The sequence below is a fragment of the Diadema setosum genome, chromosome 11 (genome assembly GCF_964275005.1).
Source record: "Diadema setosum chromosome 11, eeDiaSeto1, whole genome shotgun sequence".
Taxonomy (NCBI): Eukaryota; Metazoa; Echinodermata; class Echinoidea; order Diadematoida; family Diadematidae; genus Diadema; species Diadema setosum.
The window spans coordinates 20112657-20130408 of record NC_092695.1 but is presented as its reverse complement, the minus strand read 5'-3'; the positions used below and the strand labels follow the sequence as shown (position 1 = coordinate 20130408).

The 17752-nt window shown below is 39.6% G+C and overlaps 1 protein-coding gene across 1 annotated transcript in view; it reads left to right on the top strand.

The window, feature by feature from the left end:
• The window catches only part of LOC140235173 (uncharacterized), a 94373-nt gene that overhangs the window by 44080 nt on the left and 32541 nt on the right, over window positions 1-17752 (top strand). Inside the window, exon 7 of the mRNA XM_072315208.1 lies at window positions 12031-12097. Coding sequence (XP_072171309.1) covers window positions 12031-12097 — 67 coding nt within the window. The remainder of the gene's footprint in view (window positions 1-12030; window positions 12098-17752) is intronic.

Sequence of the window (17752 nt, the reverse complement as noted above, 5' to 3'; positions counted from 1 at the left end):
CTCGGAAAGACAACCATTTTTGCTGTTTCTTGCATTTTTTTGGTTCTCTTAATTTGATCAAAGGAAATCATTTTTGCCATTTAGGGATGTGTGTATGAATGCTATACCCGTGACCGGCGTTATGCAAATTAGGTGAGAATGTTCAGTTTTCTCAATGATAGTACGTCTAGATAACATTGCATTTCATTGACTGGGCATGTGAGTACTCTGTTTTGAGCTTTAAAATACTTGTGTTTTGTTTGTTTTTTTCCCCAAGCAAATCTATAGAGTACAGATGCATGTTTCTCCATTTTCTTCTGCAGTGACTCCTTTAATTTAAAAGCTATATAAATGTTATTCTTTCTGATAAATATGATCGTGCAATCATGTGCCTGCAAATGGTGATTTTTATCAAAGCTAGTTTCCAAAGGTGCCGTTGGTGTTTTGTATATAAACAGTACCTGTTACAAAGAGTTCAAAAGTGCGCCAATGCACAATGTAAAAACACATTGTTTGGTGTAATATATATCTCTCACCCTAAGGAGTGCTTAAACCTCTGGACTTATAATCCGACATTTTCTGCCATTTCTTTGCAAATTTGGACAAGTTTCCGTTCAGCAACATAATTGTAAGTAACAACAGAGTAATACAACCACAACAATGGGGGCGGCTCAATCACAGGTTAATACAACTTTGAGTCCCTTTTACATTTTATTTTTGAATATTTTTCCTTGCTGTGGGATATTGCATTTTTCCCACCAGACTTGACCTTACAACATCTGTACTTTTCATCCAGGCATGCTTATATGTACAACACTCTCATGCTTGCACACAGACACACAGACACACACACACGATCCATCATAAACTTCAAGTTCATGTAGACAATGCTTTTGCATGTATGACATGGTTCACAAGCTGAAAAGCATTATGAAGTCTGGCTTTAATGCACAGCTAAATGTCATGTAATTCTTGTGTGCTGTAACTGCGTGTACAGACATTTCAAGAAGCGTAAGTACTGTATATGCTGAATATTTCGCGAGGTTTTTATTTTTGCGAATTTTGTGAGTCAGGTGCTATTTGCAAAATTAAAGACACGTGAAAACATATTGACTCTGATCCCGATGTGAATGTGACGTACGCGTGTACTCTTCTCCGTTCAGTACAGGACTCCACGATCGCAAATTAATCACTCGCAAAATTGTTGGGAATTCCCGATTCGCAAAAATTTAGACTCGCGAAATATATGGTGTATACAGTATTAGTGATATCCCTATTGCCAATGCACAGAGCTTCAATATCTATTCAGCAATGCTGTTCATTCAAGTCATGGCAAGAAAAAAACTAACGTAGCAATTTTCTTGATGCATGCTTTTTGTTTTGCAACATGGTTGAAACATTCTTTACCACGATAATTATTAAAGGTGAAGGAACATTATCAGTATTTCTCAAATTGTTCTTTATGTAATCAGTTCTTTATTTTATTCAGATGTGAATCAATTGTCTCAAAATCATCATGAGTTCTGTCTTTTGTCTTGGTTTGATGAAGCAGGGTAGATTTTGACCATGAGGTTGTGGATAGTGGGAAATCTCTGTGATGAGAGCTGTAATAGGAGCCCACACAAAAAGATCAGTTCACATACATAGTCTTCTGTGGAGTGATGAAATATGTTTGAGATTATCAGATGGAAAGGAAACCTTATTACTATGAGTAAGAGTTAGTTTGAGAAACTCTGCAATTGATATTTGTGGGTTAATTCAGTGGGGAGGAGGAGGAGGAGAATAAGAAGAAACAATAGTATAATGTATGACTGCAAAATGTGGTATTTTGCTTATAGCTGGACAGGTGTATTTTTTTTTTTCTGTGAAAAAAATAAATTTTCTTTTCGATTCAGTTTAAATATTGAGTAGTCTTAAAGGGAATGCAGTCAGCACATGTTTGATCAAGAGAGTTGACTTTTTGTCCCCGCCGAACGAGTTCGAGCAGGGGACTATGAAACGGGCTCCGTACGTGTGTGTGTCCGTGTGTCCGTCCGTCCGTCCGTCCGTCCGTCCGTCCGTCCGTCCGTGTGTCCGTCCGTCCGTCCGTGTGTCCGTGTGTGCGTCCGTGTGTGATCAAAATCTTCAATTTGCTACTTCTCTGTCATTTATGAGCCAATTTTGATTCTGTTTGCTTTATATGATAGCACTACATGGGAGCTTTGAAACTTCTACACAGAATTTCAGTCGTGACCTTTGACCTTGACCTTTGACCTATATTGTACATTTTGCTACAAAATGCTACTCCTTCGCCATTTCTAACCCGATTTCGATTCCGTTTGCTTTATGTGATGGCACTAGGTGAGGGCTTCAAAACTTCTACACAGAATTTTGACCTTTGACTTCTTTGACCTTTGACCTTGATTTTTGACCTGTATTGTACATTTTGCTACAAAATGCTACTCCTTCGCCATTTCTAACCCGATTTCGATTCCGTTTGCTTTATATGATGGCACTAGTTGAGGGCTTCAAAACTTCTACACAGAATTTTGACCTTTGACTTCTTTGACCTTTGACCTTGATTTTTTGACCTATATTGTACATTTTGCTACAAAATGCTACTCCTTCGCCATTTCTAACCCGATTTCGATTCCGTTTGCTTTATGTGATGGCACTAGGTGAGGGCTTCAAAACTTCTACACAGAATTTTGACCTTTGACTTCTTTGACCTTTGACCTTGATTTTTGACCTATATTGTACATTTTGCTACGAAATGCTACTCCTTCGCCATTTCTAACCCGATTTCGATTCCGTTTGCTTTATATGATGGCACTAGTTGAGGGCTTCTAAACTTCTACACAGAATTTTGACCTTTGACTTCTTTGACCTTTGACCTTGATTTTTGACCTATATTGTGCATTTTGCTACAGAATGCTACTCCTTCGCCATTTCTAACCCGATTTCGATTCCGTTTGCTTTATGTGATAGCACTAGGTGAGGGCTTCAAAACTTCTACACAGAATTTTGACCTTTGTCTTCTTTGACCTTTGACCTTGATTTTTGACCTATATTGTACATTGGCTACAAAATGCTACTCCTTCGCCATTTCTAACCCAATTTCGATTCCATTTGCTTTATGTGATGGCACTAGGTGAGGGCTTCAAAACTTCTACACAGAATTTTGACCTTTGACTTCTTTGACCTTTGACCTTGATTTTTTACCTATATTGCACATTTTGTTACAAAATGCTACTTCCGGCGGGGACATATGTTACGCACCGCGTAATTTCTACTTTTCCTTGTTTTTAATACTTTGTGTTTGGATGGCTACATTTTGTGAAGCCTTGACTTAATCATAACTTGTGGGGCTTTTACACAATTTCCCCCCTCCCCCTGGAAAGACACCAGTTGTGTGCTTAGATGACCAAACAATTTGATCCTGCAGTAACCTACAAAAGGAAACTGGTAAGAATAATTGTGGCTTTTAGCCATACACATGTATCAACTCTCAGACAAGATTATTAACTACATTTTCTTTCAGAGTGACAGTGGATAAGTTAGCCTGCATCTTTTGTTAGAATACAGTGAGTATACATTTGGCTTCTGTAACTACTTTGGTCAAGTTTCCAATGGAAAAAAAGTGTCAAAAGAGGACTTGATTTCCTTGCCCAAGGCGTGATAGCTCCCCGCCACCATTTGTACTGATTGCACAAACATGCATTGAGCAGGCTGTTTCGAAGACAATGCCGTTTGCCGTAATGGACGTGTACGGCGGGCGTCGGGCATCGGTCAAACGTGACAAGCTCGAGGCCCACTCCGACAGCTTGCCAAAGACAAGATGGATGAATGTTGGTGAACGAGCCCCAATCTCTTGCTGAACTCTCTTTGTCGAACCTGACCAACCTTCATTTTGTGTCTTCGTACGCCACTGTCAGCATTCTGGTATCGTGTCCCTCCTTTATTTACCCCAAACCCCACACAAATTAGCAATAATTGACCGCTATTTCTATTTGTTGTTCATTTGCTGATGTCGTAGATCATCCCGTTGCATCCCTCTGGTCCTCCAGACTATAGCCCAACTTTCTTCGCAGGTGATCTAGATTGAATTTGCCATTTCCCTTTAAATGTCTTCCACAATGCAGACATCACAAATCCAGCTTTTAGAGTCTTCCTATTGTCTTGCATGCCTAATGGGCCTAACTGAGATGGATCGGTTACAGTTTTTACATCTAGGGACACGATCATTTTCTGATTCTTCTTTTCTTCTTGAGTTCGTTAAATGGAGAAAAGCTGAGAGATTACAGGCCAAGGTCAGTGGTGAGGATTGACATCAATAAAGACGGCCTAAGTGATTTATCCTCGACTTGCATCATCCGATTTCACCTCTTGAATTTGGATCACCCAAACAGACATTTGTCATATTTGTAGCAACTGTGCTAAAAGGGCAGCCCCTCCCCTCCCCCTCCTTGATATATTTGATACGTCTTAATCAGAAACGTTAACCCCATTTCCATGTTTTATGTTGCAATTTAGTAACAGAATGGGTATTGCAATATCAACTTTTCAGACTGTAGTCCTTTTGGCCTGAATTCTCAAAGGTTGTTGTTGGTTTTTTAATTCAAATCCATTTTAAATGTAGTCCATGGACTAAAACAAAATCAAAATAGGGGTACCTTACTCATGCATCTCAATTGTTCATGTCTTATGTTGCTTTAAAGTGCTTAAAGACAAGAGAAAAATAATTGAATTTCTGATGGCTTCCTCCACACCATTACTACTGTATGCTTCTATTACTTTCTCATTGCCATGTTATACAATTTTGTTGTGATTCTTCTACTAATGAATTTTCTCCTCTTCCTCCTCTTTCTTATCTTCCTTCTTATCTCCTTCAACTTCTCTTTTTTCCTCCATCTGTCTCTATCTTTGTCTTGTCTGTCTTCAGGTACTAAAGCTTAAAGGGACTGTACAGTATTGGTTGGGGTGAGGATTCAGCTTGTAGCGTTTTGCGAGATATTTAGAAACCACTCTATGAAATGTTAAAAAGCATACATATTCTAAGGGAATCAAAAGTTTGTTTAATGAAAATCGGTTTTGAAATGATTGAGATATCTAAAAACAAGGAAAAACAAAGAGATCCTAATAAAAGGCGTGGCCTGTCAATTTTATCAGCATCGCTTTTTTGGATATCTCAGCCATTTCAAGGTCAATTTTCATCAAATAAATGTTGAATCCTTGAAATTACATGCTCTCATATCTCATAAGAGGTTTCTCACTATCTCACCAAAAAAAAAAAAAAATGTTATAAATCTGAATCCTCACCATAACCAGTACTGTACAGTCCCTTTAACCCACTGAAGAGAAGCTGATTTTGCTACAACATGCATTTCCCAGAGACCCCTGCCCGAGTATACTCTCGACTCATCTTCAATGGGTGAAAAGGATGGTACAGTATTCATCGCATAATCGGGCATCTGATAATCGGGAACCTCGCTTAAATGACATATGCTTCCCAAAAACATTTGCAATGCATGTTATTTTCACTGGATAATCGGGCAGGGACCTCTGATAAACGGGACAATTTTTCTTCAAGCGATCTTTGATTTTGTTGATATTTTACACAAAAAAATCTACCAAAATACCACAACAATTTTTCAAAGATTCCCTATCAGTTGTCGTTTACATCGAACTTACAAAGCAAGTTTCGGACTGATGTGTTTTGACCTCCGTCCATCCAGTACACGTACATGCATAGCCACGAAAGCGCCGTGTATAAGTATCCATGCCATTGGCGTTGCGAAACACATGCTTTCGCGAACATTCTTCTCCCCTATAAGCAAAGCCATGTGCAGGGAGAGCTAGAGTGTAACATGTTAGAGGGTCGCGCCGAGGGGTAGCGTGGTTGTGTATTCATGTACATGTACAGTACGTCAGTATGCATGTGTGTGTGTGTGCGCACTACATGTACAATGTCATATGCCGTTAGTGTATGGTGAGTGCTCATCGCGAAATCGGTTACCCCGCTTAAAGGGGCTGTGTTTGCTACTCCCAACCTGTCCCGATTATGCGATGAATACTGTATATTTTTGGTTGAGATTGGGATCCAGGCTTTAACTTTGTATGAGCTAAGTAGAAATCACTTGTATGGAACTTTAAAGAGCATACAGTTCTAAAAGTACATGTAATTCAAAGCTTGTTAAATAAAAATTGGTATTGAAATGGTTCAGATATCCAAAGTCAAAGAGATCCTAATAGAAGGTGGGACCTACCTTTTATTAGGACTACTTTGTTTCACTTATATATTTTTGGATATCTCTGCCATTTCAATGCCGATTTTCATCAAATAAACTTTGAATTCCTCTTTAATAGAATTGCATGCTCTTCAATATTTCACATACATTGTAAGTGGTTTCTGATTATCTTGCAAAAAGTTAAAGCCTGAATCCCCACCTCAACCAAAACTATAATACCACCCCTTTTGCAGTGCCACTTTAATCTCCTGCTATAGTTGGAGAGACCAAGGAAATATATTTGAACAGCTCCCTCTTCTGTTTGTCCATGTCCAATTCTTGATACTGTCTCTATTGATGCAAGTAAATGAGATAGATGGAACCTCATCAATAATTCTTAGTATGGAAGCACTGCAGTGAAAATGAAGAATGGGGGAAGGGTGTGTTTACTGTGCAGGTATTTAGTGAGAGTGAGGACATTCTTGTAAGAGTTGAGGTCAAGTCGGGAGTGACTTGCTGCAGGGTTGCTGGATGTGGAACTCTTGTTGACAGACCTTCAATTGCACGACAGTTCAGAAAATATTGCTCAGTTGCATTGTTAGTTGTTGGCATTTTGTTTTGTTTCTTTTTCCCCTGGCGTTTGTTTACAGCACACAATCAGACAAGAAGGGCGTAATGACTACAGTTCCACCTAGCAGTGGGACTGTTTGAAAAGAAGCTGTACAGAATGGCTGGCAAAACTCTAAGACAAAAAATGGCAGAGCATTAGAGAAAATTTGGGTTAGAACGCACTTTTTGACCAGACAGCGATGGCAAGTGTATGTGTGCATAAGGACACTTCAGCTGTTACAGTACTCCCTGTCCTGTACCCTAAATCTTTAAAAAGGAGTGACTTTCATGCGTACTCGGATAATGACAGATTGTCCCCTTGAATCTACATCTTAATCAAGGATGATGTTCACTTCTAAGACTGTGGTCTTTTGCATGGATGGTGTATGCATAAAGTATGCTTTTAAGCAAACATTAAACCATGCAAAGTAGATTGTGTACCTGTGTAATGAGGTGCTGAAGCACAGTAAGTTTGGCATGCCTACTTACTGTTCGATACAAGTGTGCATGTGTGCGTGTAAAATGTGGCTTTGATCCAATTTGCATTCCTTGGGTCATTCTCAGCGGTGTTGGTCGCTACATTACGAAAGGGACTAATTAACCAGAAATGGCACCTGAATGCTACAATATGATTTTATTCACACTTTAAGGCAGGAATAAATTTAAGTTCTTAAGGGGATGGTACAGTTTTGGTGAAGATGTGGATTCAGGCTTTAATTCTTTGAGATAATTAGAAACCACTTAGACTCTATATGAAATACTAAAGATCATACTATTCTTTGAAAAATTCAAAATTTATTTGATGAAAATTAGTGATAGCTGAGATCTCCCAAACTCAGGTGGTCCTAGTAAAAGGTGGGACCCACTTGTTATTAGGACCAGTTTGTTTTGCGTTGTTTTCAGATGTCTCAGCCATTCAAAAACCCATTTTCATCAAATGAACCTTTAATGCCTCTGAGAATTGTATGCTTTCTGATATTTCAGTGAAGTGGTTTCTAATTATCTCACAAAGAGTTAAAACCCCAAACCCCATCTCAACCAAAACTTCACCGTCCCTTTAACTTTGCTGTCCCTTTCATGAAATTTAGCAACCCGTTTTTTCACTCTGTGTGCGTGTACGTGTGCGTATTTTAGTATGTCTGTGTTTGCCACAAAATATGTTGAGCTTTCCCACTGAATGGGAGTTGGCGATAAAAGTTTCACGACTGCGACTAAAGACGGATTAATAGATTGCTCTAAGTCCACACAATTTGCAGCAATTATCTGTTGGTGTACCAAATGCTTTGAATTGCGGTGCATTCCTTCGGTCGCAGTATAACCCATTGGCTACTGGGTTAAGATGTGCTATCTTCTAAAGTCAGTAGAGGAATTATAGTATCTTAAATGCAAAGGGGTTAATTATCTTCAGTTGATGACACCTTGGGAAGAGATTTTACGACTGAGAGCATCAGGAGTTACACTCAGGTCTGCTCTTTGCCAGGGTAATGGCATACATATGCATGCAGTACAGAGACTCCAACCCCAAGCACCTTCTGATGTGGAGATTCTCCCGCCCAATACCCCTAGCAAACGGGACACTCCAATTTTATGTGCGCAAAACGCACGTCACGAGCGTGAAGTTCCTTGCGGCTGGGGTCCAGGGCCCGCTTGGGCCCTGGAAGCTCAAGGGGTTCCAGATGCTCTCTCGCGCTATCTCATGTTTATTTTTCGACATGTGATGACACTAAGTAAGAGATCATTTCAAGTGGGAGACACAGAGCCAGGGCGGGAGAAATTGCATCTCATGCGGGAGAACGGGAGATTTTGCAAAAATGGGCTTTCGGCGGGACATCTCCCGTCGAAAGCGGGAGATTTGGAGTCTCTGGTAGTATGTCAACAGCAACAACAAGAAAACACAGTAAACCCAAACTGCATCTATGGTGATATGTAGTAATTTGAGAAACAGTGCTGTAGGCATTAATTGGCAAGGTACCGTACTGATTATTTGTGGTGGTATTCCTTGTCCATTTGGAACACTTGCAGCATTTCCCATATCACCAAGTGAATGTTTGTATGTACTTACTGCTGTAGATTGTGTATAGCCTGTATAGCAGTGCATATGCTCTCTGAGATAATGCCACCGGTCATTTCATCATTTGGAGTTCATCCAATGTAGAGAGGTCCACGGTAAATGTCGGCTTGTGTTGGTGTGATGAGAAGCATTTGTAAAAATGTAAATTACACTTTGCTTTCTTTGAGATTTAATGTCAAAAGTAGGTTGTTAGGGGTAGGAAAAGTATCTGTCCAATTTCCTCTTTCAGCCGTACTTATCATGGACTGATTGGTCCATGGGAAAGGATGATGATGACTTGACAGCGTTCTGTGATTGATTTGAATACCATACCTTCTTGAAATTGAAAGTGAAATGAATCACTTTTTTTTCTTTCTTTTCCACAATTTGAGATGGTAATATGATGGTTCATAACATGTGAAATAACAGTAACTGTAGTTGAGATCGGAGGAAGACATGAACAATCACAACTTATTTTTACCTTCAAATTGGTATTAAATGAACATAAGGTAAAACGTTGTGCACTTTAGAATGGAGAGCAGAGAAACAGAACAATATTCCACACACGTAACAGTCCCTTTCAAAGAAAAACTACAAAAAAAAAGAGGAGAGTTTGGTTCTTGAATTCAAACTGCTGGCTACTCTTCAATCCCTAAATGAGGATTTAAGGGATTTAAATCTCCTTTTCTACCAAAGAAATATATCTGTGAATGATAAAGGAGAGAACAGAGTGACAATGGCAAGGAGTGAGGGCGCACTTAGGTGAATCTTCTCAGTAGATTGTGTAGCAACATCATTTGGACAGCTACCCCTACTGACCACAGATTTTTAGGTACTTTTGATCACGAGCATTTCTGTTCCTACAGTCCACTAATTGATTAGCAACAGTGGATTTGCTCTTTGAATGACTGGCCACCTAATTGAGAGGTCAACCACCGCAACCCCAATTGGAAGTATTAGGACAAAGTCTGTCTGTTTGTTTGTTATTTCACTGAGTGTTTTGGCTATTTTCTTTGTCATTCTTTTGACTGTCCCATCCCACACACTGAAGGCTCCACAGTACGGGACTGCCTACTGTGAACGGTGGGCTCTAAGGGATGAATACACCACTAAAAGGCTTGTTTGACAAGATGGGGCTAATTTCAGGACGTCAATAACTGCGGTGTGGTCTCGAGAAGTTCAATAATTTGCCTACAAAGGAGCTTGAATGGCTGGGTCCTTGAGAAAAATCAATTTCTGTACTTGAAGTCAACACTCAATTTTTGCTCGAGGCTCCCTTCTCGTATTTTCTCAAACTCTCCAATCAATTGCAAGTTCAATAAATGCCACCTGAGTCCCCAATTGTCCAATTGGAGTTGATGATTAGGAGACTTGTGCCTGATGCACACTTGAGAAGTATCAAGAGCATCACAGCATCGCGTGGAACAAGGTGTTCCTCTTTTGCCATGACACCACTGACATTTTGATGGAACCTGGTAGAAGTCATGATTTGGGCTTTGTTTGCTGATTACATTTCCTTCAAAATATTTCACATCCCGAGATTTTTTTTTTTTTCATATACAATCTCTGTTTGACATGTAATGATGATGATGATGATAATAGTAATGGAGTCTTTTAATGCACCTTCTCTGTCACACAGTGACACTCCTTGTGCGGAAAAGGTGAGACCTCTTTTTGACGTTGCTTCATTTCAGAAAGAGCCACGATTGACAGAAAACACAAGACTTACTGTAACGAAAATGTTTTTGGTTCTGTCTTGAAATGAGGGGAATGAAGACTCCATTTTAGAGCTCCTTGTACACCTTGTACATGTGACATAAGATGTATACCATAGGATGTTCTCTATAGGGACATGATCAAACCTAACAACTCATAGTTTATTTGTTTCTTTTAGCATGATGTCCTTGCACTATTGTGTGGTTTTAATGAATGTTTCCTGTTTATTACTTTGCGGTTCGGGATATGGAGTTTATTGTCGTTTTGATTGTGTGGGTTTCTTTTTTGGCATGTCATTCCTATCTTTCCTTCTGATCTACTAAGTTTATATGTGACCCGCTACAACAAAAGGATCCTGAAGATGGGGGGGGGGGGGGGGGGTCGATTTTCTAAAGATGACATGACATTATTTCCTTTCTCTTCTACTTTAATTCCATACATTACACGACTCATAAAAGTACTCGATTGCAGAGATATAGATGATTTTATTAGCACATGTCGAGTGGTTTAGGAAATCAGCGTTTCGAGAAAACCGCCTTCAAAGTTTTCCTTCTGATGCTACCATGATCAAGGGGAGGCAAGACAGTTTTCACCTCTTGACAATAGAAGGTATGCTCCTAGCAACCTACATGATGTTCATTCAAGCTTAGCGCCAGCGATCTTTGCACGACCAATCAGTAACCAGGAAGTCACACACTGACCAATAAGATCACTCCCTCGTTTCTTGTGGCAGAGTCTATCTGCGGTGCTAAATCCAAATGTTCAGACACGTTTCTGTTCCGTTAAAAAGTCAGAAAATAATGGCAAAGAAAAAAACGCTAATTTCTTGCCTTTCTTTTGATTATTTAGCGTCAAAATTTCGATAGATGATAGACAATACATTAGACTACGAGATTATGCCAAAAACAGAAATCCGATCGTTTTGACCGATTTTGATGATCTGACTTCAAACTCAATTTTCTCGGCTCAGCCATCAGCCACTTCAGGATCCTTTTGTTGTGGCGGGTCACATATGTATTCAACTTCCTATGTGAACCATTGATAGAAGTTATTAGTAGATGTGCTGTAACTTCAGACATCATAGGCTTTTTTGGGTACTTTGTACAATATCTGACACTTTTTTTGTTATCATATTCTTTTCCCAAAGCGAATATGATCAAACATAAGATAGTCATGCGCTTTCAAGCAAGCATTCCAGATTCCAAAATATATGCATTCAATATTTGTCTTGTTTCATAATTACTTATTCATTCCTTTTACAATTGCAATGTAACAGAATGTTAAAAATGTTGCTTGAGACACAGTTTTATCAGATAAGAGAATGCCAGAATTCCACACAGTGGAGCTGTTATTGTTTTTGTCATATCTGCTCTGTTTCTGATATGTTCTATGCCATTCCACATGGACAATTCCCAATTGTTCTTTCATGCAGTGTCCTTGTCTGTGCACCCCTTGATTTTAATTATACAGAATGCCGAAGTCTGCCGCTTTGTGCTTGTCGCAGGGCAGCCCTTGAATGATCCGGTAGCAAGAGAAGGTGAGTTGATGGACACTAACCATACGTCGACTGGAATAACATCCCTCCCCTGCCCAGCCCTCCTCTGCCCCCCCCCCCCCCACCTTTTCTCATATTTGCAAAGTCACTTCCTGGCAAATAATATCTTGCTCTGTTTGCCCACGTGCCCAAACCAGGTTAGCGGAGAACGATGGTGCGAATTGCTGATTTCGGGGCCAGAATGCTCTCACAAACACGACACCCCAGTAGCCGGATGTAATAATCTCCTTCAATCCCTTCCTCCTCGCCTACAATGATACAATTACTCAGTTCAGGTTTACACCTCGCTACACTTTCAGCTGAATGTTTATGAGCCCCATTGATCAAACTACTTAAGTACACATTAGCAGTCATTGATTCTCAACAGGTCCATCTGAACCCAGCACCTTCTTCTTCTTCCAACCACCCCCCCCCCCCCACTCACAATGTTGGTATAGTTTGCATTTATATATGTCTAGATTTATGATTATGTATCTAGGCCACCTGCAAGAGAGAGAGCACAGAGTGTGAGATGGCATGAATGTGGAAAGGGGAACAGAAAGGCGGGCCACCCCTGGTGGGCAAATATGAAAGTCAATGTGAGGAATGACAACAGGACCAAAGGTCAGAGCAAGTTGTACAAAATCAAAGGGGGGCTACATGAGAAGACACATTGTGATTTATCTCTCTCCCTCTGTGTGTGTGTCTGTCTGTCTGTCTGTCTGTCTGTTTCCCTCCCTCTCCCACCCCCCCCCCCCTTCTCTACTTTTCTCTGGATAAACAGTGTGGACTAGAAGGCAGAGAAGATGAAGAAAGTATATAATAGGATGGATTAAATTGGCGGTGCATGAACATTGTGTGTGGTAGGCCGATAATGTGGCACGCAAATATGACCCCTATGGATGATGCTTGGATTCAGTTTCACAGCTTTTTTGTTCCGTTCTGTCTTTTTTGCCTGATCATATACTGTTTTTGTGCAATCTTTCTGATTTATCTAACCGCAAAGATCATGTGGAATGCATAAATCTGTGTGTATTGTACAAACAAATTTGAGCGAAGACAAGGGATGAACCCGGAATTTCTTGTCATAGTTCCTTTGTCTCAACTCTTTTCCAACCCCCTGCCCCCTGACCCCTGACCCCCACCGCCCTTCTCTTTCAGATTTTAGGTGTGGTGTCATAACTTGTTCCTCTTCATCTATCCGTGTGTGAGCCTGTTTGGACTTATGAATCAATATTGAAGAAGAAAAGCTGGTATGCCAGAGGCAAAGATTGTTTTTAACCACATGAACGCAAGAATTTTAAGTGAATTATTCATAGATGCCAAAGTACTCTGTCATAGCATCAAAGGAAATACATTCATTTATCATTATGAAACGAACTCCAATTAAAAGAAAAAATGTATATGCTATTTACTTTCTTTTTCAATGCAAACATAGAAGATTTCGTAGAATGTGTGAGATTTCAGAACTGGGCAGGATGTACGCAGAAGCAACAAGAAAGATGCCCTTACACCATTACCACATCAAATGAATCTTTGCCCAAATTATTGGTGCATTACACTTTGACTTTGATTCAAGTCATTACAGTGTGAGTGATGACTCTGTATCAAGGCTGATTCTGTTGCGTTGCGTGAGTCACCCTTCGTGGAAACTGCCTGCATTGGTGATGGTGGGGGGGGGGGGGGGGCTATGACTGGGTACTCAGTCTCGATTTGACAAGTAGAGGGTATGGGAATCAATCATTAGATACGAAGCAGACTATAGGGTGGACAAAAAAAAAAAGGAGGGCATCTCAAATAAGATATCAATTGAGAGCCAGAGAACCACTTCTACTTTAAAGGGAATGGGATGCAGAATTTAAGAGGGTGCTATTGCATTGGTCTACCTTTTATGCATCTACCATATTCCAGTTGTCCAAGTAACACAGTTTGATAGGGTGATTTTATTGAAATAACGTCAATCTCGGTTCATCCCTTGATTCGGCCACTGTTCCTGGCTGGTTCTATAAGTACGTACAAGTGAACCAACTACATACGGGTCCTTCACAAACAAAGTTTGCTTGCTAGCTAGCCAGCCACATGAAATGCTGCAGTATGTATGTGTAACAGGTGTAAGACTACATTTCGATCTACATAAGATCAATATTCACTGGTCCAGTCCAACATGCACATACATTGTACACTGTACCATACACTACGTACCTATTCAGCGAATATTGAAGGACTATTGAATGTGTGCAAAATAAGATCGTGTGCAATACACACTTGCGATCTACTGTATATGCCATATATTTCGCGAGTCTAAATTTTCGTGAATTGGGAATTCCTGACGATTTTGCGAGTGGTTAGATTCGCGATCGTGATTCGTGATGAGTCCTGTACTGAACGGAGAAGAGTACACGCATACATCACATTCACATCGGGATCAGAGTAAATATTTTTGCGTGTGTTTAATTTCGCGAATAGCACCTAACACGCAAAATTCGCGAAAATAAAAACCTTGCAAAATATTCGGCGTAGACAGTACTTTGACAGTTAACAAACTTCGTGTCGTCAATCTGTAGAAAGAAGATGGCAGCAATCATCACACTGCAGTGTCCCTTTAACAAGGCTTATTGCAGTGATGCCCCTGGGACTGTTAAGTGATGACATCCCAGGTCTTGTATTGGGCAAGAGTAGATGTTAAGGCTTTTAACAGAGTGAAGTTCAGATTTTGATCTAACATGGGCAAAATGCCTGAAATGTAACAAGAGTGACAGTGTACAGATGTACTCTTGTCGTGAATGCAGGCATTGTTGCAACAAGAAAAAAAAATAAAGATAAAAGATGCTTGAATTGAATAAGAACCTTGAGAAAAACAGCAGGCTTTCAAACCTCTACAGAAACATTGCACAAGAAAAAGAAAATGGTCTCATTTATCATGTTTAACAAATAGCATATATTACAAAATGTACTTTGAAAGCCACCGAATACACCTGATTTATGTCATAGACATTTCTGAAGTTCCGAAGTAATTGGCTTAGTATTGTGCGCTACTTTTCTATCATTTCCTCATGCAACAGTCGCCATTATTTCCCCATGCGGAGCATAAAATTGAGTTTCTTTGAAGCAGTGATGCAGTAATTGGGGAAAATGATGGTGATAAAAAATGTTTGTGATGATGCACTGGGGTAATGTAATCTTGGTGTATCAGCACTTTCTGTACGTGCTCTTTTGACACCCTGTATATATGCCCTGACACACTCTGGTGCCAGAGGGGCTGGTCCACTGTACAGCAATGTGTGAAATAGATTTGGCTGGAGATAGTCATGCTATTGGAAATAGAATATTTCATTGTTGGGCTGGAACTCGGCTTCCCTGGGCCTGAGGAGCAAGGGGACAGCAACAAAGAAAGGATATTTCCTACCCCCTCCCCCTCCCCCCCCCCACCTTTACACACACACATACTTTCATTTCCTCTCACTTGCAATCTCTCTCTCACACACACACACACACACGCAAATACTATGTATACGACAACACACACTCACACTTTCACTTGTGCCCTTGATTGCATTCCCAGACCTCATATTTGTCAGCAGTCCAGACCATTTTACTTTCACTTTGCTGATATTATCAGCTTGAGATGATGAAGTCTTACACACTTTCCTCCTCTTATTCGTAACTGCCCAGCGTACAAATGTCATCAAATCAATGTCATTTGTTTGGCATATCATCTCTTTGGTCTCAACTTATCCATCATCAATCTGTTTTCCATTCTTATTCATATTCATTCTTATTCATATCTGTAGCTTCTATTTATTCTTATTCATATTTATCCATATTCAATTTCATTCTTAGTTCTGATTGATTATTTACTACTTTCTGATTAGCATGTTTCTCCTACTGACAAATGTAGTACAGTATTCATCGCACAATCGGGCATCTGATAATCGGGAACCTCGCTTAAATGACATACGCTTCCCAGAAACATTTCCAATGCACGTTATTTTCACTGGATAATCGGGCGGGGACCTCTGATAAACGGGACAATATTTCTTCAAGCGATCTTTGATTTTGTTAATATTTTACAAAAAAAAATCTACCAAAATACCACAACAATATTTCAAAGATTCCCTATCAGTTGTCGTTTACATCAAACTTACAAAGCAAGCTTCGGACTGGTGTGTTTTGACCTCCGTCCATCCAGTACACGTACATTTCAGCTCGCTGCCCGCCTTCGCTTTTCTGTACATGTGTATATATGGCAAGACAGATCGCTACAACACAATACAGCGCAGTGATCGCGGCAAGTAAACAATCAAGCCGTGATGATTGAATGATTGAAGGACTTTTCATTGACGTTCCCACATCAGTTCTGGGTAATCATTTCCCATGGTTGTGGATATGTATTTATACAGAACGCCCTACGTGTCCAAGAATTCTACGAATGTTTAAGAAAGTGCTAGCTTTTAATCCACATATTTTGTGTTCGAAGAGAGGCGACAGAAGAAGAACCCGGTTGCGATTACTCTACATCATTGCGAGAATGCTATGCAGGGACAGCTAGAGGGTCGCGCCAAGGGGTAGCGTGGTTGTGTATTCATGTACATGTACAGTACGTCAGTATGCATGTGTGTGTGTGTGTGTGTGTGTGTGCACTACATAATGTACATGTCGTATGCCGTTAGTGTATGGTGAGTGCTCATCGCGAAATCGGGCACCCCGCTTAAAGGGGCCGTGTTTGCTACTCCCAACCTGTCCCGATTATGCGATGAATACTGTATTGTTTTGTTCTTTATCATAAACTTTTCCATTTTTTTCTCCTGCTTTGCTTCTTTCAACATTCTATATTCCTTTCTCTCCTCTTGCTTGTGTTTTCTTCTCTGTCTGTTTTTGTTTTTCTTGAGAGTATTACAAAATAAGATACATAATAAAATTATGAAAAGAATTGAAATGATAAAAAAAACCCATTAAACACATTTTTTGTACATAAAATGATACCCGCTTCTCCTTATTTTGTATCATCAAGATAAGGAATGATGTACATTGAAGTCAGTCATTTACCTGTTTCCTTGTATTTCCTCTGTTCAGACATTACTCAAACTTTGTTCCATGGGCTTTGTGTTATATTCTTGTATGAAAAAAGGAATGCAAGAATAAAATCATATCAAAATGAAAATATATGTATACTAACATATCTTTCAGCTATCTGATTTTGATGTGTTGTCATTCCTTATCTATCTCCCTTTCTCAGTTCACTCATCTCTCAGTGTTTAAGTTATAAAACCTTCTTATATTTTTGTTTTGTTCAAGATCAGTTCATGTTTTCCAGTATTATCCTTTGTTCTTCTCTTCATATATATATATATATATATATATATATATATATATATATATATATATATACCTTTTACCTTTTGTATCTGCTTATCTGATGATGCAAAGTAACTCCTCCCTGACCACATTCATTCTGTGTGCATTTGTCATCATTTTAATCAATCAATAAATTACTATTCATTCATATTTTGTTTTATGCTCTCCTAAAAATGTATTTCTCCAAGACTGTGTTCTTAATTATTCTTTCATATCTCTCTACATCATTGGCTTTCAACCATTAGTAATACAACTATAGAAATGTATTTGGTCTGTTCACCGAACACCCCCTTCTTTTCTCTC